The sequence below is a fragment of the Xyrauchen texanus genome, chromosome 31 (assembly GCF_025860055.1).
Source record: "Xyrauchen texanus isolate HMW12.3.18 chromosome 31, RBS_HiC_50CHRs, whole genome shotgun sequence".
Lineage (NCBI taxonomy): Eukaryota > Metazoa > Chordata > Actinopteri > Cypriniformes > Catostomidae > Xyrauchen > Xyrauchen texanus.
Window position 1 is genome coordinate 18,226,322 of NC_068306.1, and position 17,959 is coordinate 18,244,280.

Here is a 17,959-nt window from a genome sequence, read left to right on the forward strand (position 1 = left end):
TATGTGACCTTTCTTCTGCTTAACACAAAGATATTTAGAAGAATATATCAGCTCTGTATGTCAATACAATGCAAGTGAATGTTGACCAAAGATTTGAAGCTTAAGAAAGCACACAAAAGCAGCATAAAAGTAATTAATATAACTCCTATGGCGTGTCATAATAGATCTAATAGATTTTGGGTGAGAACAGACCAAAATATAACATATATATAACTTTTACATTTACATTTATTCAGTTAGCAGATGCTTTTCCAGTTGGTGTTAGTGTAGTTGAACCAAGATGAATAGTGTGGTTGTGGTCAACAGATGGGTAGGCTGGGTTCACAAGGTGTTCTGTCTTGGCAAGGTTGAGCTGAAGGTTGAGCTGAAGGTGTCGTTCCTTCATCTAGGCCGAAATGTCAGAGAGGCAGGCAGAGATACACGCTGAGACAGAAGGGTCATCGGGTTGAACGACAGGTAGAACTGCATATCATCTGCGTAACAGCCATGTGAAGCCATCTGCCTCAATGACCGGTCCGAGTGATGTTGTGTACATCCAGAAGAGGTACTTTTTCTTTGCTGTAAATTTTGGTATAAGCAGTCACCTTGTCGATTATGATTCCAAGCTTACACTTCCTAGCACTATCTAGTGCTCTGCGCATGAGTCATGCACAAGGAAGTGTGTTGAGCTGAAAGTTATGATCATATGTACAGTGGAAAAAGGAAAAAAGGATTAGATCGCTTCAGAAGACATCGGTTAAATCACTGGAGTGTTATGGATTACATTTATGCTGCCTTTATGTGCTTCTTGGAGCTTCAAAGATTTTGTCACTATTCACTTGCATTGCATGTACCTACAGAGCTGAGATATTCTTCTTAAAATCTTAATTTGTGTTCTACTGAAGAAATAAAGTTATACACATCTGGGATGGTATGAGGTGATTAATGATGAAATAATTTTCATTATTTGGGTTTGTAATACTACATTTACTTAACAGGCCATTGGGTGCAGACAGAATGTTCAAGTTACTTTCAAGTTACACACTGATTGATTACTACCACTACAATAATACGTTTTATTTATATAGTACCTTTCAATAACCCAAGGTCACTTTACAGAAATATCAAACAAAACAAAACATAAATACACAGCAAAAAAAACATTACATTTATAGATAGACATTTACAAGTTTTAAGTTGAACTGCACTACTGTGTAATGGCACACCTGACTTGAGTGAATAGATGACTCATTCTTGAGGACTTCCAGGGTACGGGATATCCAGGTGTCCCTATAAGGGTGACCCCTGGGTGGCCGGTACAGATCAAAGATCACTAGTTTCCCATGCCGAGCAGCCAGATCCAGGAAGGCCCTCAGTGTGCACACAGACTGATTATGAACCTGCATCCGCTCCTCTGGGCTCAGAGAGGAAGCTGTTCTGAAAGGGTCTTGCTAGCAGAAAACCAGGAAATTAATATTTAAAATACTCTTTGTTTAAAGATTTCTTAAATAGGAATAATCTCTCGATTTGTTCTGACCTTCTTCCACCCAAACAAATACATTTACACAGACAATAGCAAAAATGGTATCATGATAAGAACATACTGTACACTGCCCCCAAAATGTACTTTTTGAATTTCATTGCATTAGATAACAAAATATCAAATCAAGCAGCATCTGCAAAAATAACATTTGAGCCATTTTAGCAATTCCTTTTAACCATTTGGTGTCAAGGCGATTTTTAGTGGATGTATGAAGTCGGTCTCCCTCGAGTTCACTCTGGTGTCCTAGCACGTTTATCACATTACCTATGGAGATGATCAACCAACTTTGACAAATAGAAAGTGGAAAGATACAGTACTTTTGTCTAAATTTTGCTTTGGTAGATATGTGTGTTTTTGCCATCTTTCGTTAAAATAAATGCCGCTTGGTTTGATATTTTGTTATATAATGCAAAGAAATTCATCCATTTTTAAGTGTAGCCTACATTCTTTTAGGGTCACTAAACTCATTGTTATGGGATTAAAAAAATTCATCTCTTAGCCTTACAGAGAATATCCAGGATCCAGCATTGAGCCTCTCCAACTCTCTCCATGTAAACATGGCAGGTGAGGTTTCTGTCCAGTTAGGGAACACATCTTCCACATTAGTTGTCCTGCGCAAGTTCTTATCATGCATGAGGAAAGGTACTCCATCATAGCTGCAGCAAGAGATGTTAAATGAAACCAAGTTAAAAGAGGAACACCATTTTGACAGACTATAGATCTATTTAAAGAGGCTTTCTTTGGAGCTACAATTGACCTGATAGTGACATCAGTCTCCAGACCATCAGCTCCAGCTGCCACTGCCTTCTCAAAAGACATGAAGGTATTTTCAGGTGCAAGCTGAGAGTAAATACAACAGATATATATATATATATACAGTTCTGTGTAAAAGTCTTATGTGTAAAACATAAGATATTTCACAAAAGCATTTGTCTTAAGATGGTTATTTATATCTTCAGCTTTATTGAGTCAAAATGAAATACACATTTTAGACTCCCAAACATTACTTTTGCAAATAGAATAGAATAACAGGGAGACCTGCAACAGATTGCATGATCCCCACAGAGCCCCCCACTGAACATGGAGTTTACATGAAGAGACAGAAGCAACTGAGACAGCTTAAATAGATAGAAATACTGCAGTGAATTCTCCAAGAAGCTTGGAGCATACTATCTGCCAACAACCAAGAAAGACTGCGTCGAGATGTACCTAGAAACGGTGCTGTTTTGAAGGCAAAAGTGGTCACACAAAATATTTTTTCTTTTTTTACTGGTATTATATTACTTGCTTGTTGGAGTGGTTAGACATAAAATATGCATATGCATATATGTATATACATACAATAAATTGCTGTTCTATAAATTCCACACAGCCATATAGAGTGAATGTTATCCTTTAAATTGTTTTTAATTTTATTTTCAAATTGATGTGTGGTGTTAAAAGCGCCACAGTCACTGTGTTTATCCGCTTCTTGGAAGTCAACTTGCAAATGGCTTGCTTATAGTTGTCTCTGCACATTGAACTGGGATACAAAAGAGTATTTTAATATCACAAAATAAACATCACCTTTACAAAAGCAACACAAATGTTTATATTCAAAGGTTGTTGCTTGAGCCTAAAACGGCTAAGCATAATAATAATAAAGTGTACCATTGGTGCTCCCCTGTGTCCAATTAAAGCAGGAGCTGGACCCAAGCTGTTCCTCTCTTTAATGCAGGGGGAATGCATACCCAGAGGTACCAGGTACAGAGTGACTAGAACAGCTACAAACAGCCCCATAATGGCCATCTGTCTCACTTAAACAAACACAGACACTGGTTAATTCATGAGAAGTTGTACCGCAAATGACTGCCTGACCAAGATTAAAGAAGTTATGTGCTGTATTCACAATGCGTAGGTCCATGCATTTATTACTTTATTTTAGTATTAGAATGAAATCACGGTGGTGCAAACAAACCATTATATAAAGTATAATCATGTGTTTGTCCTCATTTATGCACAATATATTTGGCAAGAGGGTATTAAACTCAGTCTTACCTCTTATTTTAGGCCGGAAGACATGCAAGGCTATTGGCCATGATAATAAAGTCATTACAAGCACTCCACCTATGTGTAGATATGGTGCAGTTACCTAAATGGGAAATGTCACAAATAATTATATAGTGAGGATCAGCATGATGTAGTAGTATGTGGGATAAACATTTGGTTGTGAACCTGCCTGAAAAGATAATAGTACAGTTATCCACTCCTTGCTCCATAAATCTGTGAGAACCAATGTGGCCACGATGGAGAGAATCAAAGTTAACAAGATGCCGATCTATTAAAAGAGATACGTTCTATGTAAACCATAAATTCTTCATTTTCAGTATTTATTATTATACATAATAGGTAAGATGTGGAGGATGTTACCTTGTGACACCAATGTAAATATAATCTCTGGCCTTCTGAGAGAAGACAAACTGCTAGCAGCTATGAATGAAAACACATTACTGTAAATGCATATGTACAGTATATGCAGCTTATAGCTGAGGGTTTATTAGATTTAATAGAAAGACTTTTCAATAACATTTTATTATACAGTTAAGCTTAATAAGCAAAAGAAAACTACGCTGACACAATAGAGTAAGCTGTATTTAGTGATTTGTGTTGATGGAGCACATTAATCTGTAATACTGGTTTCATAATTGTGGGGTTATGTAAAGAAAGGAGAATGAATACTCGCATAACACATACCAGCAGAAATGCAACATAAGTGAACAGAAGAACAGCAAGAATCAACAAAACTATGGACCACGGAAACCAGAAGCCAAGATTTCCAAAATTAAACCTGGAGACAAAGAGAGAAACATTAATAATTTTTTTAACTGCTAATATCCCTGTTAACCCTGCTGGAAAAAACAGCTTAGCTGGTTTAAATGGGTCATAGCTGGTTTAAGAGGGACTCTCAGCAAAGCCAGACCACCTTGAAGTGCCCAAATCTCCTCCAAAACCAACCAACCTGATTTTTTTTTTCCTTCAGGTGAGTTTCAAATTCTTAAATTCTTGAAACATTTCTACATTTTTAAAAACAAACATTTCCATTTATTTAGTCTGTTAAGAAACAAATGTTTGCACTTGTCTAAGTTTACGTGTATAAATGTATGGTACAACGGGGCTAAAGGCCCTCTGAGGTCAAAGGCTCCTTCATTTTTATTTCTCCAAAAACACTAAATAGCATCAAAATCTTCAACAGGACTTTCCTAAACACCTGTATGTCACTATACACTGCAACATTTTAGATCATTGCTTGTATGTCTAAAGGTTGATTGAGGCAATTTGATCTAAAATGTAATATTTTTAAAAAATGTGCAAATGTATATAAACTTATATAAACCAAGGTTATAACAAGGTTATACATATAACAAGGTTCGGAATAATGTAGAGATTTTGCTCTTGGAATGAAATTGGTACTTTTATTTACCAAAGTGGCATTCAACTGATCACAATGTGTCAGTCATATACAATATATTCAGGGCATTAATAAAATGAAAAATTACTGTTACAAAAAAAAATTCAGAACTTCTTTATCTACTTCAGAGTTCTCATCAAACAATTCTCCACGTGCAGCAATGACAACTTTGCAGATCCTTGGCATTCTAGCTGTCAGTTTGTCCAGATACTCAGGTGACATTTCACCCCACACTTCCTGCAGCACTTGCCATAGATTGTTGGGCACTTCTCACACACCTTACAGTCTAGATGATCCCACAAAAGGTCAATGGGTTAAAGATCCATAACACTCTTCCAATTATCTGTTGTCCAATGTCTGTTTCTTTGCTCAATCTAACCTTCCTTTTGTTTTTCTGTTTCAAAAGTGTATCTTTCTTTGCAATTCTTCCCATAAGGCCTGCACCACTGAGCCTTCTCTTTACTGTTGTACATGATACTGGTGTTGAGCAGGTAGAATTCAATGAAGCTGTCAGCTGAGGACATGCGAGGCATCCATTTCTTAAACTAGTGACTCTGATGTACTTGTCCTCTTGTTTAGTTGTACATCTGGCCTTCCACATCTCTTTCTGTCCTTGTTAGAGCCAGTTGCCCTTGTCTTTAAGGCTGTAGTTTACACCTTTGGATGAAATCTTCAGTTTTTTGGCTTTTTCAAGCATTGTATAGCCTCCATTCCTCAAAACAATGATTGACTGATGAGTTTCTAGAGAAATCTGTTTCTTTTTTTCTGCATTTTTGACCTAATATTGACCTTAAGACCTGCCATTATATTACATACTGTGGCAACTAAAATAAAACACAAAGACAATGTTAAGCTTCATTTAACGAACCAAATAGCTTTCAGCGGTGTTTAATATAATGGCAAGTGATTTTCTAGTACCAAATTAGCAATTTAGCTTGATTACTCAAGGAAAAGTTGTTGGAGTGATGGCTGTTGGAAATGGGGCCTCTCTAAATTTGATCAAATTACAATATATGTCTTTGAGTTCAACATTTTTAATGATAAAAAAAAATGACTGAGTGCACCTTTATGGATTGCTTTTATCCCCATTGTATCCTACATTTATGTGTATGACACCAACCAGTCAAAGTCATTGTAGTCATTTTTTGCTTCACCCCACAAGTACAGGAACACCAGACTGAGACAAAAGGTCAGAACGATCAGAGCGAAACTGCCACACTCCAGCTGCAAGATTAAAGAGAGTTATCCTACTAAAGCCATTATATAATATCATACTGTATATTATGTATAATATATAATGCACAAATATCTTATTTCATTACACTTTCCAATAGACCTGAAAGTTATTTTAATAATCACATAAGCTCATATAAGGATGCAAATGCTTGTAGACTGTATGGGAGAAAGAACAATTCTGTGTTTGTTTGCATCACTTCCTCTCATTGTAAAGGCTTATGTACTGTACGCTTTGATCAGATGAATACTAAACTTGTGTACCTATTTTATAAAAAAGTAATATACAGATAAATTAGCGGTGTTTTGCAATATATGGGAGCACCTTAGAGCAGCAGCAGTGTCCAGGCTGGGTATGGGTGTGCTGGTAGTGTCTCCAATGGCAGCTATAGAGTCCAGCCAGACAGGAGACAAAGGACTGGTGCTCATATCGCTGCAGTAATTGTTGACGTACCACCTTTTGCTTTCCCAACTTCAGCTGGGTCAACTGGGTCAGTGTTGTACCCATAAGGGAGACGAATGAGGGTTCTGCCATTTTACAAACAATATAATAACTGTTGTGTCATCCATCAATACGTTTGAGACTTGATGAACTGCACAATTATGTCCTGTGGGCACACCATAAAAAATGGTAACCTGCAATTGTTACCTTATCTTTCTACCAGATCAAACCCTTAAAAATGTTTTTGTTAATGTCACTGTCACCTAATGTATTTCAGTTGGTTGACATATGTTAAATAACGTTTTGACTTCAAGGGCAAAGGGCTGGTGTATTATTATTATTATTAAAACCAATTTATTTTGATGTTATCACATGAAGCACGCTATTTAGCTTAACTTGTACATCATGCTGGTCAATTAATAAAGACAGATCCCAAAAATGTTTTTTAATTAACCACAGTTGTTGTCTGCTTGAATATACAGCTTGATATTTTAATGTTGCACCAAATTTCATGTTAATCAAAACTAAGAACCTATTGAAAAAAACTAATAATTTCCCAGTTAATGAATGATTTGTTTTTAATCTTTTATTGATATTGTCAGAATAAGTTTAACATTTATAAGTATATCTTCATATGTTCATTCATTTAATGTTCCTATATTCATAATTGTATATTTTAAATATTTATCCCATAATATTCTTTGTAACTGCTGTGTAAATGTAGGTTTTTTTTATGCCTACTCTGGGCAGCATTAAACAGTCTTTGTAAATGCACCTCCCACTTCATATGCAGCTTCTGTGCCACATTTGCACTGTAAAGATAGTTTAAAAGAAACATTTGCCTACTCCTCATTCATTAAAGTGATAGTTCTAAAGGGATAGCTGTAACCAGGGTTGTAAATTATACTTGCTGAATGAGAACTGTGAGTAGCTACTTAAAATATAGTTCATCCAAAAATGAAAATTCTCTTATCATTTACTCACCCTCAAGTCATCCCAGATGTGTATGACTTTCTTTCTTCTGCGGAATACAAAGTGGTGGTCATAAATATGAAGGTCATAAAAAGTTCTCCATTGATGACTCCATTGGTTAAATCCAGAGTCATACGAGAAATGTGGGTGAGCAACAGATACATTTTTGTCATTTTACAATAAATCTGCACCTTTGACAAGCCCTGATCAGTAGGTGGTGATATGCATGAATAATGCAAAAAGGGAAAGGAGACGTCTAGAAAAAAAAGACTCACATTTTGATCTGTTTCTCACCCATCAAATCAGATCACTTCTGAAGTTGTGGATTTCACTACTGGAATCGAATGGATTTTATGCTGCCTTTGGCCACCATTCACTGTCATCATATTGACATACAGAGCTGAGAAATAGCCTTCAAAATCTTCATTTTGTGTTCTGCAAAAGAAAGAAAGCCATACACATCTGAGACGCATGAGTGTGCGTAAATGAGAGAATCTTCATTTTTGTGTGAAATATCCCTTTAAGTAGCTGCTTACAGTACTTCGTTTAGCACGTAGTACTTACAACCCAGTTTATAATCTACAGTTACAGTGTAATGAAGCAGTAACCATAACATCAATGTGACTAGAAAGTTACAAACATGCTCTTTTATCAGTAAAGACTTTTACTGAGTGTGAATGTGTTTTCAGTATCAAACAACGCTCAAATGTCCCTTTCTCTACTCTTTGTATCCTACTTTCTGTCCACAAAATTGTGACACAAGCCAACCAAACGTTTACGCTTTACAATGATCACTGTCATCTTGACAATATGGTATTAGTAACAAAATATAGTGCGTTCTGTAATGACAAAGATATACAATCTCACCGAACAACCGAAGAACAGCCGTCAATCCGTCTGTGCCTCTGGCTGTCTACTTTTCTCAAGTGAAAGGGAAGACCTGTGTGAGAGAGAGAGAGTGTGTGTGTTAGTGCTCCTGCACAGTGGTATTATTGTGCGTCAGCGTCTGTTAAAACGTAATTAAATTTACATAACAAGAGGGGCCGCTTTGCAAAAAGTAGCCTACATTTCTCCGTGGTGGTTGTTTACCTAATTTTGGAAGCGTTAGTGGCCGGTTTCTAAGGAGAAACAGCGGATGATAACCAGTTCTTATGCATTTGGACTCTAAATATAACGTAAATAAATATAAATACTTTATTCTATAACGTATTATATATTTGTATCACAACAACTATTTAATAATTTGTGCAATTGGGTGAAATTGTAGATAAAGATAATACTTAGACGGTGATATCAACTCAGATGCAACAAGGCTACACTGGAAAAAAAAAATAGTATGTGCTTTAAAAATGTGGTAGTCTAACATCTAAATTTGCTGGTTTTATGCAAGTCAAAAATATTAACTTCATTGCACCATCAAAACAAGTAAGGGTTAAATCAGATAGTAATAGATAATCATTGCAGGTTACCTACAGTGTATTTACAAATAGTCCAGGGACAGGGTGACATTTTGAAAGGTTCCATTTTCCTTGATCTGTGATTCTAGATATACCTTCTTATATCTGCAACATATCACCTAGCATAATCCACAGCATTTGTCGCATAACAATGATTACCACAAAATCAATTTGGACTCTTCCCTCCTTTTCTTTAAAAAAAAGAAAAATCTTGGTTTCAGTGAGACAATTCTGGAAGTGAATCTGTTAACGTTAAAATAATCACTGTTTTAAATGTATAGACACAAGACAAACAATATGTTAACATGATTTTAGTGTGATAAAATCACTTACTAGCCTTTTCTGTGTAATATTATAGACAAGTTTACAACTTTGTTGCCATGACGATGTAATATCTACAAACCTTAAAATGTCTCTAGTAATTTAAATATGAATAACTTTACAGCCTATGTTGCTGTATTAATGTTATAGAAATACACAGATCACTCATGCAGTAACAATTAATAAATATCTTCTAGTAGAGCATTATTCAAGGGTGCCCAGCACTGCACAAAGCAAAATGAGAGAGCCTATCTTCAAGTAAACCTCTTTGATGCTGTTTGCTATTCTGGTTACACGATTTTGCTGTGCTCATATGGAACTACTTTGACAACTCCTTTTCAAATGCCTAAAGATTATTATACATGTCCTACTAGGTGCAGTTAATATGTTTAAAGCACTAACAAATGAAAAGCACCATTTAAAATTATGTAGGCTACACCTAGATGAGATTCATAACTCCAATCAGTGGCCTAAAAACAGCCGCTTTATTCTACAAGGAGCAGTTCGCCTCTTGGGTGCCCACATGTTGAGATCACACTTTTAAATGGGCAGCTTTTAAATGGAACACACACACACACACACACACACACACCCCTGGGATAATGGTGGGACCGGGTCAGGAGGCCTGGGAGGTGCTGGAGGATTGATAGGCAGAGCCGCTGGAGGAAGAGACTCTGGAGGAGCATGTGGCATCATGGAAGACTCTATGGGCAGAGCCGGTGGAGGCTCAACGATGGCGGGCACAGCGTGGGAGGCTCACGGGGCGGAGCCGTGGGAGGCTCGCAGGCAAGAGTCCTGGATGACTGGGGAACGACCTCTGTAGTTGTGAACGTAGACAGAGACTGGTGAACGACCTCAGTGGTTGTGAGTGCGGGCAGAGCCTGGGGAACAGAACCCTTTCTTCTCCTTCTCCTCCAGATGGCCAAAGTTGGCAACGCTGGCTCTGGGACGGATGAGGCTTCCGGCTCGTTGGCCGTGGCAGGCGTGGGCTCGTTGGCCGTGGGCTCGTTGGCTGTGGAAGGCGTGGGCTCGTTGGCTGTGGAAGGCGTGGGCGCTGCCAATTTGTGAGGTAGGGTCTTCATGGCCCTACACACCGACATCAGTGACAGATCATTCAACTTGGAGTAAGGGGCCGTGGAAGGCTTCGAGACAGGAGCCGCGGGAAGCTTGGAGCAAGGGAGTAGAAGATGCAGATTTGGCCCGGGGTTCCCACCATTATCCACGGTGTAATAGGGATCCGCAAAGTTCCAGAGCCTTCACATATTCGCAGTGCATCCAGTGAGGATCAGCCAGAGGCATTAGTCCCTTCAGTGTACTATTCAGACCTGAAGAAATCCATCAGAGTGGTCTGGATAGTGCACTAAATTCACTAGATCTAAAAACTCAGACATGATCCTCAACTGGACAGTCCTCTTGTTTCAAAAGCAGAATTTTGACAGCCGCTAGATCCATATTAGGTCAGTCTTTCTGTGACTAGCCAGATGAGGAATGAGGATCTAAATGCAGCTTTTAATGAAACAAAAGATAAACAAGGTAACTCAGAATAAAAGGAAACAAAATACAGGGAACCAGGCACAGAACATGACAACATATGTGATGACTGACGAAGAAACCAGGGGAAACAAGGACTTAATTACACCTGGGGAAACAATCAGGGTAAAACAATCATGAAATAAAACTACAAAGGACTACAAAGCTAACACAGGAAACAGGAATGGGGAACTAAACAAGAATTTCAACATAAAAGTCTAGACAAAAAACAGGGAAGCACGTGCCGATTGCAATTTGGTCACTATTTTATAATTAGCACACCAGTTGCTTAAAGGAAAAATCAATGTGTACCCACTCAACCCCCCTGCCCCCACAGTCCGACGATATCAAATACATTTCTGTGCCACCACAGACTGATTGCTTGCCCCTGCCTGGCCATCCTTTTGAAAAACTCCTGGCTCTGTCCCTGCTAAAATGTACCTCATGCATTCCCTATGGGACATTCAAAGCGCTGGTGCTTGTTTAAGAGTGGTGTGCTGTCATAGCAACCATGTTACATTCCTTTTCCATTTGTCCAACAAAGGCCGTCTCGTTTAAACAAGGCTTGTTTAAAGGAGGACGCTAGGTATACTGCAGCCTTCCAAGGACGCGTCCTAGTACACATCCTTCCAAACAAGACACGGCCATCGTTTCAAGCATCTTTACAGTAAAACGTCAGCGTCAAAACTTCGGCCAACAGTAGTGAGTCAGCATCAGTGGTACGTGCTTTAAAGATTTAGAATTTAAAACTTAAAATTTTCCAACATTGATACAAGTTGGAAAATTTGCCTACGGTGTTTAAGGGACTGTCTGAAAAGTCCACAAATGGTGGTAAAACTGTGAAGTTTTTTCTATATAAATGTTCAATAACATAAAAAAAATTGTGAATTCAATCATAAAAGTAGTACAGGTAAAGCGAAAAAAAATAAACAAATAAAATAAATAAAAGTATATGTATAAACGATCCAAACTGTATAAACAAATAAGATAAAGAAGACAAATATTCTGAAAAAATAAATAAATATATTGTGGCAGCGGGGGCGTGGTCAAGCGCCCGTCCGGGAGAGAAAAGCGGTAAGGGCGCTCACACCTGAGCTAAATGATAACTAACACCTGTGTCTAATTTCAGTAACGTGAGGAGAGCGGCATAAAAGGGCAGGAGCGACGGAGCATGGGAGACACCAAGGAAGACTGTCTTGTTACATGTTGAAAAAACTAAAAGAATTAAAACTTACCCCTTAAGGTGACGTGTGTGTCCGTCCTGTCTTTAACCGAACGTCACAGTGGTGCAGAAACCCGGGACTATTTTTTTTTTTTCTCTTCTCATGTGATGGAACAAAGTCGCCCCGTAGAGTCCTCCCAGCTGGCGGAAATCCTCCAGTCCCTCGCTAATCTCCATCAGGGCCACCAACAATCCCTGCTTGAGCTCCGCCAGGATCAAGATCGGCGATTCTTCGAGGTCATGCGGGCTCAGGCAGAGGACCGACTCGCTATCCGGAGCCTCCTCAGCCAGGAGGCTGCGCCAGCCCAGCCGACCCCGGACACCAGCGCTACGCTGCCCCCGCCCATGTTACAGAAGATGGGGGTGGCAGATGATCCGGAGGCCTTCCTCGACTTGTTCGAGAGGACGGCCGACATCTGGGGCTGGCCGCCCGAACAGTGGGCAGCCCGCCTAATTCCTCTCCTGTCCGGGGAAGCACAGCTCGCGGCGCAACAACTGCCAGCGGCGAGCCTCCTGGCTTACTCTAACCTGAAACGGGCCATCCTGCAGCGGGTTGGTCGGAGCCCGAAGAGAATCGCCAGCTCTTCCGAGCATGAAGCTGGAGAAGTCCGACCGCCCGTTTGCGTTTGTTCAACGGCTCGGGACGCCTGTCGGCGGTGGCTGCTCGCGGGGACCGCGACGCCGAGGGAGTCATCGATCAGGTGGTACTGGAGCAATTCACGCAGAGTCTGCCCAGGAGAACGGCGGAGTGGGTCCAGTGCCACCGCCCGGCGTCGCTGGAGGCAGCTGTTCAGCTCACGGAGGACCATCTGGCGGCGATTCCGAGGGCAGATGAGCCCTCCCTCTCTCTCTCTCTCCCTTCCCCTGTGTCTTTCCCTGCTTCTCCCCCTGTTCCCTCTCGCTCTGCTCTCTCCCCAGGACCCGCTCCTGCCCCCGCAGGCGTGGAGGATACAGTCGACCAGCTTCCCGGCCGTGGGAGAACCCGCCCAACCCTTCCCCGTCTTTCAGTCGCTCTCCTCCTCAGGTGGTGGCGCTCGCCAGCACGGGTGCGGCCGTGGCGCCTGGGCCGGTCTGCTGGAGGTGCGGGACCCGGACCACTTTCGGGATCAGTGTCCGCTGATGGAGGTGGGGACGGTGGTGCGGGTCTCCGATGTCCCGCAGGCTGCCCCGGTCGGGCTGGAGCGCATCGGATCCCGTAAGGATCCAGGGGGTACATACCAAGCTTTGATGGATACCGGCTGTAATCAGACCACCATCCACCAACGCTTGGTTCAACCCGGGCTTTGGGCACAGCTAAACGGGTGAGGGTGAGGTGTGTGCATGGGGATATTCACAAGTATCCCATGGTGACTCTGGCAATTAAATTCGGGAGAAAAGCATAGTGTGGAGGCAGCGGTTAGTTCCGCCTCACCCATCCGCTAATCTTGGGTACTGATTGGCCAAATTTTAGAAATGTATTAGAGGGAGTCTGTGCGGATGGGTCCTGCATGAAAGTAAAGAGATGTGTGATGTGCGATGCTTTGGCGGGGAGGCGGAGCCGGGCCGCCCTCGGCTGCTCCGGGTGACGAGGGAAGGGGCGAGGGGACACCCCTCCTCTCAGGGAGTTCCTTGAGGGGATTTTCCCTTGGAGCAGTCGCGGGATGAAACCCTTAAGCACGCTTTGACCAAGTGAGAGTAATCGATGGTCAACAACTCCGCCGGGTGTCGCCGTTTCATATCCGTATTTTTCAGTTATTAAAGATCGGTTGTATAGAGTGACGCAGGACGCTCAAACAAAGGAGGAGGTGACACAATTGTTGATTCCACGGAGCCGCGGAAATGGTTTTCCAGGCGGCTCACTATAATCCTATGGCCGGTCACCTGGGGAACGGAAAACACTTTTCCGCCTAATAGCCCGCTTCTATTGGCCGGGCATTGGCGGCGACGTCCCGCAGGTGGTGTGCGGCGTGTCGCGAATGTCAGCTGGTAAACCCACCGCCACCCCAAAAGCGCTTTTGCGCCTCTTCCATTGATCGAGGTTCCCTTCGAGAGAATTGGAATGGACCTCGCCGGGCCATTAGAACGGACGCCACGCGGACATCGCTTTGTGTTAGTCCTGGTGGATTACGCAACGCGGTATCCGGAAGCAGTGCCTCTGAGCAACATCTCAGCACGCAGTGTTGCCGGGCACTCTTCAAGATAATCTCCCGGTGGGGGTTCCGAGCGAAATCCTCACCGACCAAGGCACTACTTTTATGTCACGAACACTTCGCGAACTTTACTGAATTATTGGGCATTAAATCGATTCAAGACTAGCGTGTACCACCCTCAGACGGATGGACTGGTGGAACGATTTAATAAAACACTCAAAAATATGATTCGTGAAATTGCGTACCTAAGACGCTTAGGAATTGGGATAAGTGGCTGGACCCCCTGTTGTTCGCGAGTACGAGAGGTTCCGCAAGCCTCCACAGGGTTTTCCCCATTTGAGCTACTGTACGGACGACGCCCACGCTGGGTCCTCGACGCCATCCGTGAAACTTGGGAGGAGGGACCTTCTAGTGCCAAAAATGAAATTCAATACGTTCTTGATCTTCGAGCAAAACTCCACACGCTGGGGCAATTAACACAGGAGAATTTGCTCCAGGCTCAAGAACGCCAACGCCGGCTGTATGACAGGGGTGCTCAGCTACGGAATTTGCACCGGAGATAAAGTGCTTGTATTACTCCCAACATCAAGCTCAAAATTACTCGCCAAGTGGCAAGGACCGCTTGAGGTCACACGACGCAGTAGGGGACCTCGATTATGAAGTCAAACGCATCGATAGAGGGGCGCGCGTCAAATATATCACCTCAACCTCCTGAAGTTGTGGAGGGAAGAGGCGGCCTCTGTGACGCTGGCAACGGTAGTTCCGAGAAGGCGGAGCTCGGACCGGAGGTAAACAAAGCCTGCGATCCTAACACCCGGTTCTGTGTGGAGACCACCTCTCACCACGCCAACTCGCAGAGGTTTCCGAACTGCAAAAGGAGTTTGTGGACGTGTTCTCTCCTCTACCGGGCCGTACAGACCTCATACAACACCACATCGAGACCGAACCGGGCGTAGTGGTACGCTGTCGCTCTTATCGCTTGCCCGAACATAAAAAAAAATAGTTCGAAGAATTGGACGCCGATGCTGGACATGGGAGTAATAGAAGAATCTCATAGCGATTGGTCCAGCCCGGTCGCCCTTGTTCCCAAGAGCGACGGGTCTGTCCGCTTCTGTGTGGATTATAGAAAAGTCAATGCGGTGTCTAAATTTGACGCGCACCCAATGCCCCGTGTTGATGAACTGCTCGATCGGTTAGGTTCTGCTCGGTTTTATTCGACCTTGGATCTAACGAAGGGTTATTGGCAGATCCCCTTGACACCAATATCCCGTGAAAAACGGCCTTCACCACGCCGCTCGGATTACACCAATTGCGTGACGCTTCCTTTCGGTTTGTTCGGGCACCAGCCACGCTTCAGCGCTCATGGATAGGATCCTCAGACCGCATACTGCTTACGCCGCTGCATATCTAGATGATATCATCATTTATAGCAATGATTGGCAGCGGCACTTGCAACATCTGAGGGCCGCCCTGAGATCGCTGAGACGGGCGGGCTCACGGCAAACCCGAAAAAGCGCGCGGTTGGGCGTGTGGAGGTACGGTATCTGGGGTTCCACTTGGGTCATGGCCAGGTGCGACCCCAAATTGACAAGACCACGGCGATTGCGACTTGCCCTAGACCCAAGACCAAAAAGGGGGTGAGGCAGTTCCTGGGGCTGGCTGGCTATTATAGACGGTTTGTTCCTAATTATTCGGATGTCACCAGCCCGCTGACTGACCTTACTAAAAAGGGAGCTCGGATCCGCTCCAGTGGTCGGAGCAGTGCCAACAGGCGCTTACAGACATTAAAGCTGCACTTTGTGGGGGCCGCTTTGCATGCACCTGACTTCTCTCCCTTTTGTTTTGCAGACGGACGCTTCAGACAGAGGGCTGGGGGCCGTACTCACGAGGTGGTGGAGGGAGAGGAGCCCGGTGCTGTACATTAGCCGGAAGCTCTCCTTGAGGGAGACTAAGTACAGCACCGTGGAGAAGGAGTGTCTGGCCATCAAGTGGGCGGTTCTCACCCTCCGATACTATCTGCTGGGGCGGGCCTTCACCCTCTGCTCGGATCATGCCCCACTGCAGTGGCTCCACCGCATGAAAGACACTAACGCCCGGATCACCCGTTGGTATCTGGCCCTCCAGCCTTTTAAGTTCAAGGTGGTCCACAGACCGGGGTGCAGATGGCTGCCGCTGACTTCCTCTCCAGGAATGGGGGAGTGGTAGGCAGGCCGGATGACGCCCGGCCTGAGTCGGGCGGTGGGGGTATGTGGCAGCGGGGCGTGGTCAAGCGCCCGTCCGGGAGAGAAAGCGGTAAGGGCGCTCACACCTGAGCTAAATGATAACTAACACCTGTGTCTAATTTCAGTAACGTGAGGAGAGCGGCATAAAAGGGCAGGAGCGACGGAGCATGGGAGACACCAAGGAAGACTGTCTTGTTACATGTTGAAAAAACTAAAAGAATTAAAACTTACCCCTTAAGTTGACGTGTGTGTCCGTCCTGTCTTTAACCGAACGTCACATATATATATATATATATATATATATATATATATATATATATATATATATATATTTATTTTTATTTTTTAACATACATTATGTTTTTTTTTTTTAAAGGGCACCTATTATGGCATTTAAAATGTTCCTAATATTGTTTTGGGAGTCCCCAACAACAGTTTTACATGCATGCAATGACAAAAAACACTTTTGTTGTCTTATAATATGCATTTATGTTTACCTGATTTGCTCACCGACTCCCAAATGATTCGTTCAACGACTCATTTTTCCAAACCCCTCCTTTGCGTGACGCTAATCTGCGGTGATTGGTCACATGACCCAGTCAGTTGTGATTCGTATACTCTGTGCAGAGATTGTCGGAAACAGAACGCCCATCACCGCTTTGTAGTAAAAAAATCAAAATCAGAGAAGGAATTTGAGTTGATTTATGTTAGCGATTATAGCCCAAAGTTCAGTGGTAAACACCCAATCAGTTATTGTTTGCGTTAGCCCAACGCATAAACATATTGGTAAAGCACTGCATTACTACAAGTCATTGCTCTATTATTTATGACAACTCAAATAACATCGACAAACATTTCACATATTTCAAAAAAATTGACATTGGAGACCTAGAAGCTGCGCTGATCATAACTTACACAACACACACAAATACTTATTAAGCATGCTAAAAAACACATAAAAGCAACAATTATTAATAATACTTACAGGTTGTGATTCAGAGGAGGAAGCTGATCCAAATAAACTTGGTACTGAACCTTCCTTCAGTATCAACCGGCTCGCGAATCCACACTTGAAAGCATTCATGTTCGTAAAGCAATCGTCATTAAAATGACGCAAACACAGCACAAGGTTCGGGCTATACTTGTGTGGTATAGTTGTAAATATAAACTCTAGCCACTGATTCTTCACATGCTCGTCCCTGGGCAGTGAAAAAAAGGTCGCTTTTGATATGCACTTCAGAACACAGCGTCTTGTTGTCGACATGATGTTTTCAAGTTTTCCCAGGTGTCTGCGCGCGCAATGAGTGGGCGTGGCCAATTTGATAATTTTTCGTCTTGACGTCACAACGAAAAGGAAAATGACTCATTGGAAAAACGATTCATTAAATTGACTTAGAGTCGACTCCTACTTTTGAGAGACAATAACTTTTTTTATGGTGAACTTTCATATATAAAACTTTG

The 17,959-nt window shown here is 42.5% G+C and overlaps 1 protein-coding gene across 4 annotated transcripts in view; it reads right to left on the minus strand.

Moving 5' to 3' along the window:
- The window catches only part of gdpd4b (glycerophosphodiester phosphodiesterase domain containing 4b), a 54,934-nt gene that overhangs the window by 3,930 nt on the left and 33,045 nt on the right, over nt 1-17,959 (minus strand). The window contains exons 1-13 of one of the 4 annotated variants that reach the window (XM_052100601.1): nt 8,485-8,590; nt 7,893-8,052; nt 7,630-7,666; nt 6,529-6,731; nt 6,091-6,194; nt 4,256-4,349; nt 3,932-3,991; nt 3,741-3,839; nt 3,560-3,653; nt 3,173-3,318; nt 2,280-2,362; nt 2,028-2,178; nt 1,206-1,430 (exon numbers count right to left, since the gene is read on the minus strand). In XM_052100601.1, the coding sequence (XP_051956561.1) occupies nt 1,206-1,430; nt 2,028-2,178; nt 2,280-2,362; nt 3,173-3,318; nt 3,560-3,653; nt 3,741-3,839; nt 3,932-3,991; nt 4,256-4,349; nt 6,091-6,194; nt 6,529-6,711 (1,239 nt within the window). In that variant the 5' untranslated portion in view covers nt 6,712-6,731; nt 7,630-7,666; nt 7,893-8,052; nt 8,485-8,590. Of the gene's footprint in view, nt 1-1,205; nt 1,431-2,027; nt 2,179-2,279; nt 2,363-3,172; nt 3,319-3,559; nt 3,654-3,740; nt 3,840-3,931; nt 3,992-4,255; nt 4,350-6,090; nt 6,195-6,528; nt 6,812-7,629; nt 7,667-7,892; nt 8,053-8,484; nt 8,591-17,959 lie in introns of those variants that run through there. The other 3 variants (XM_052100603.1, XM_052100600.1, XM_052100602.1) reach the window with 3 other exon arrangements.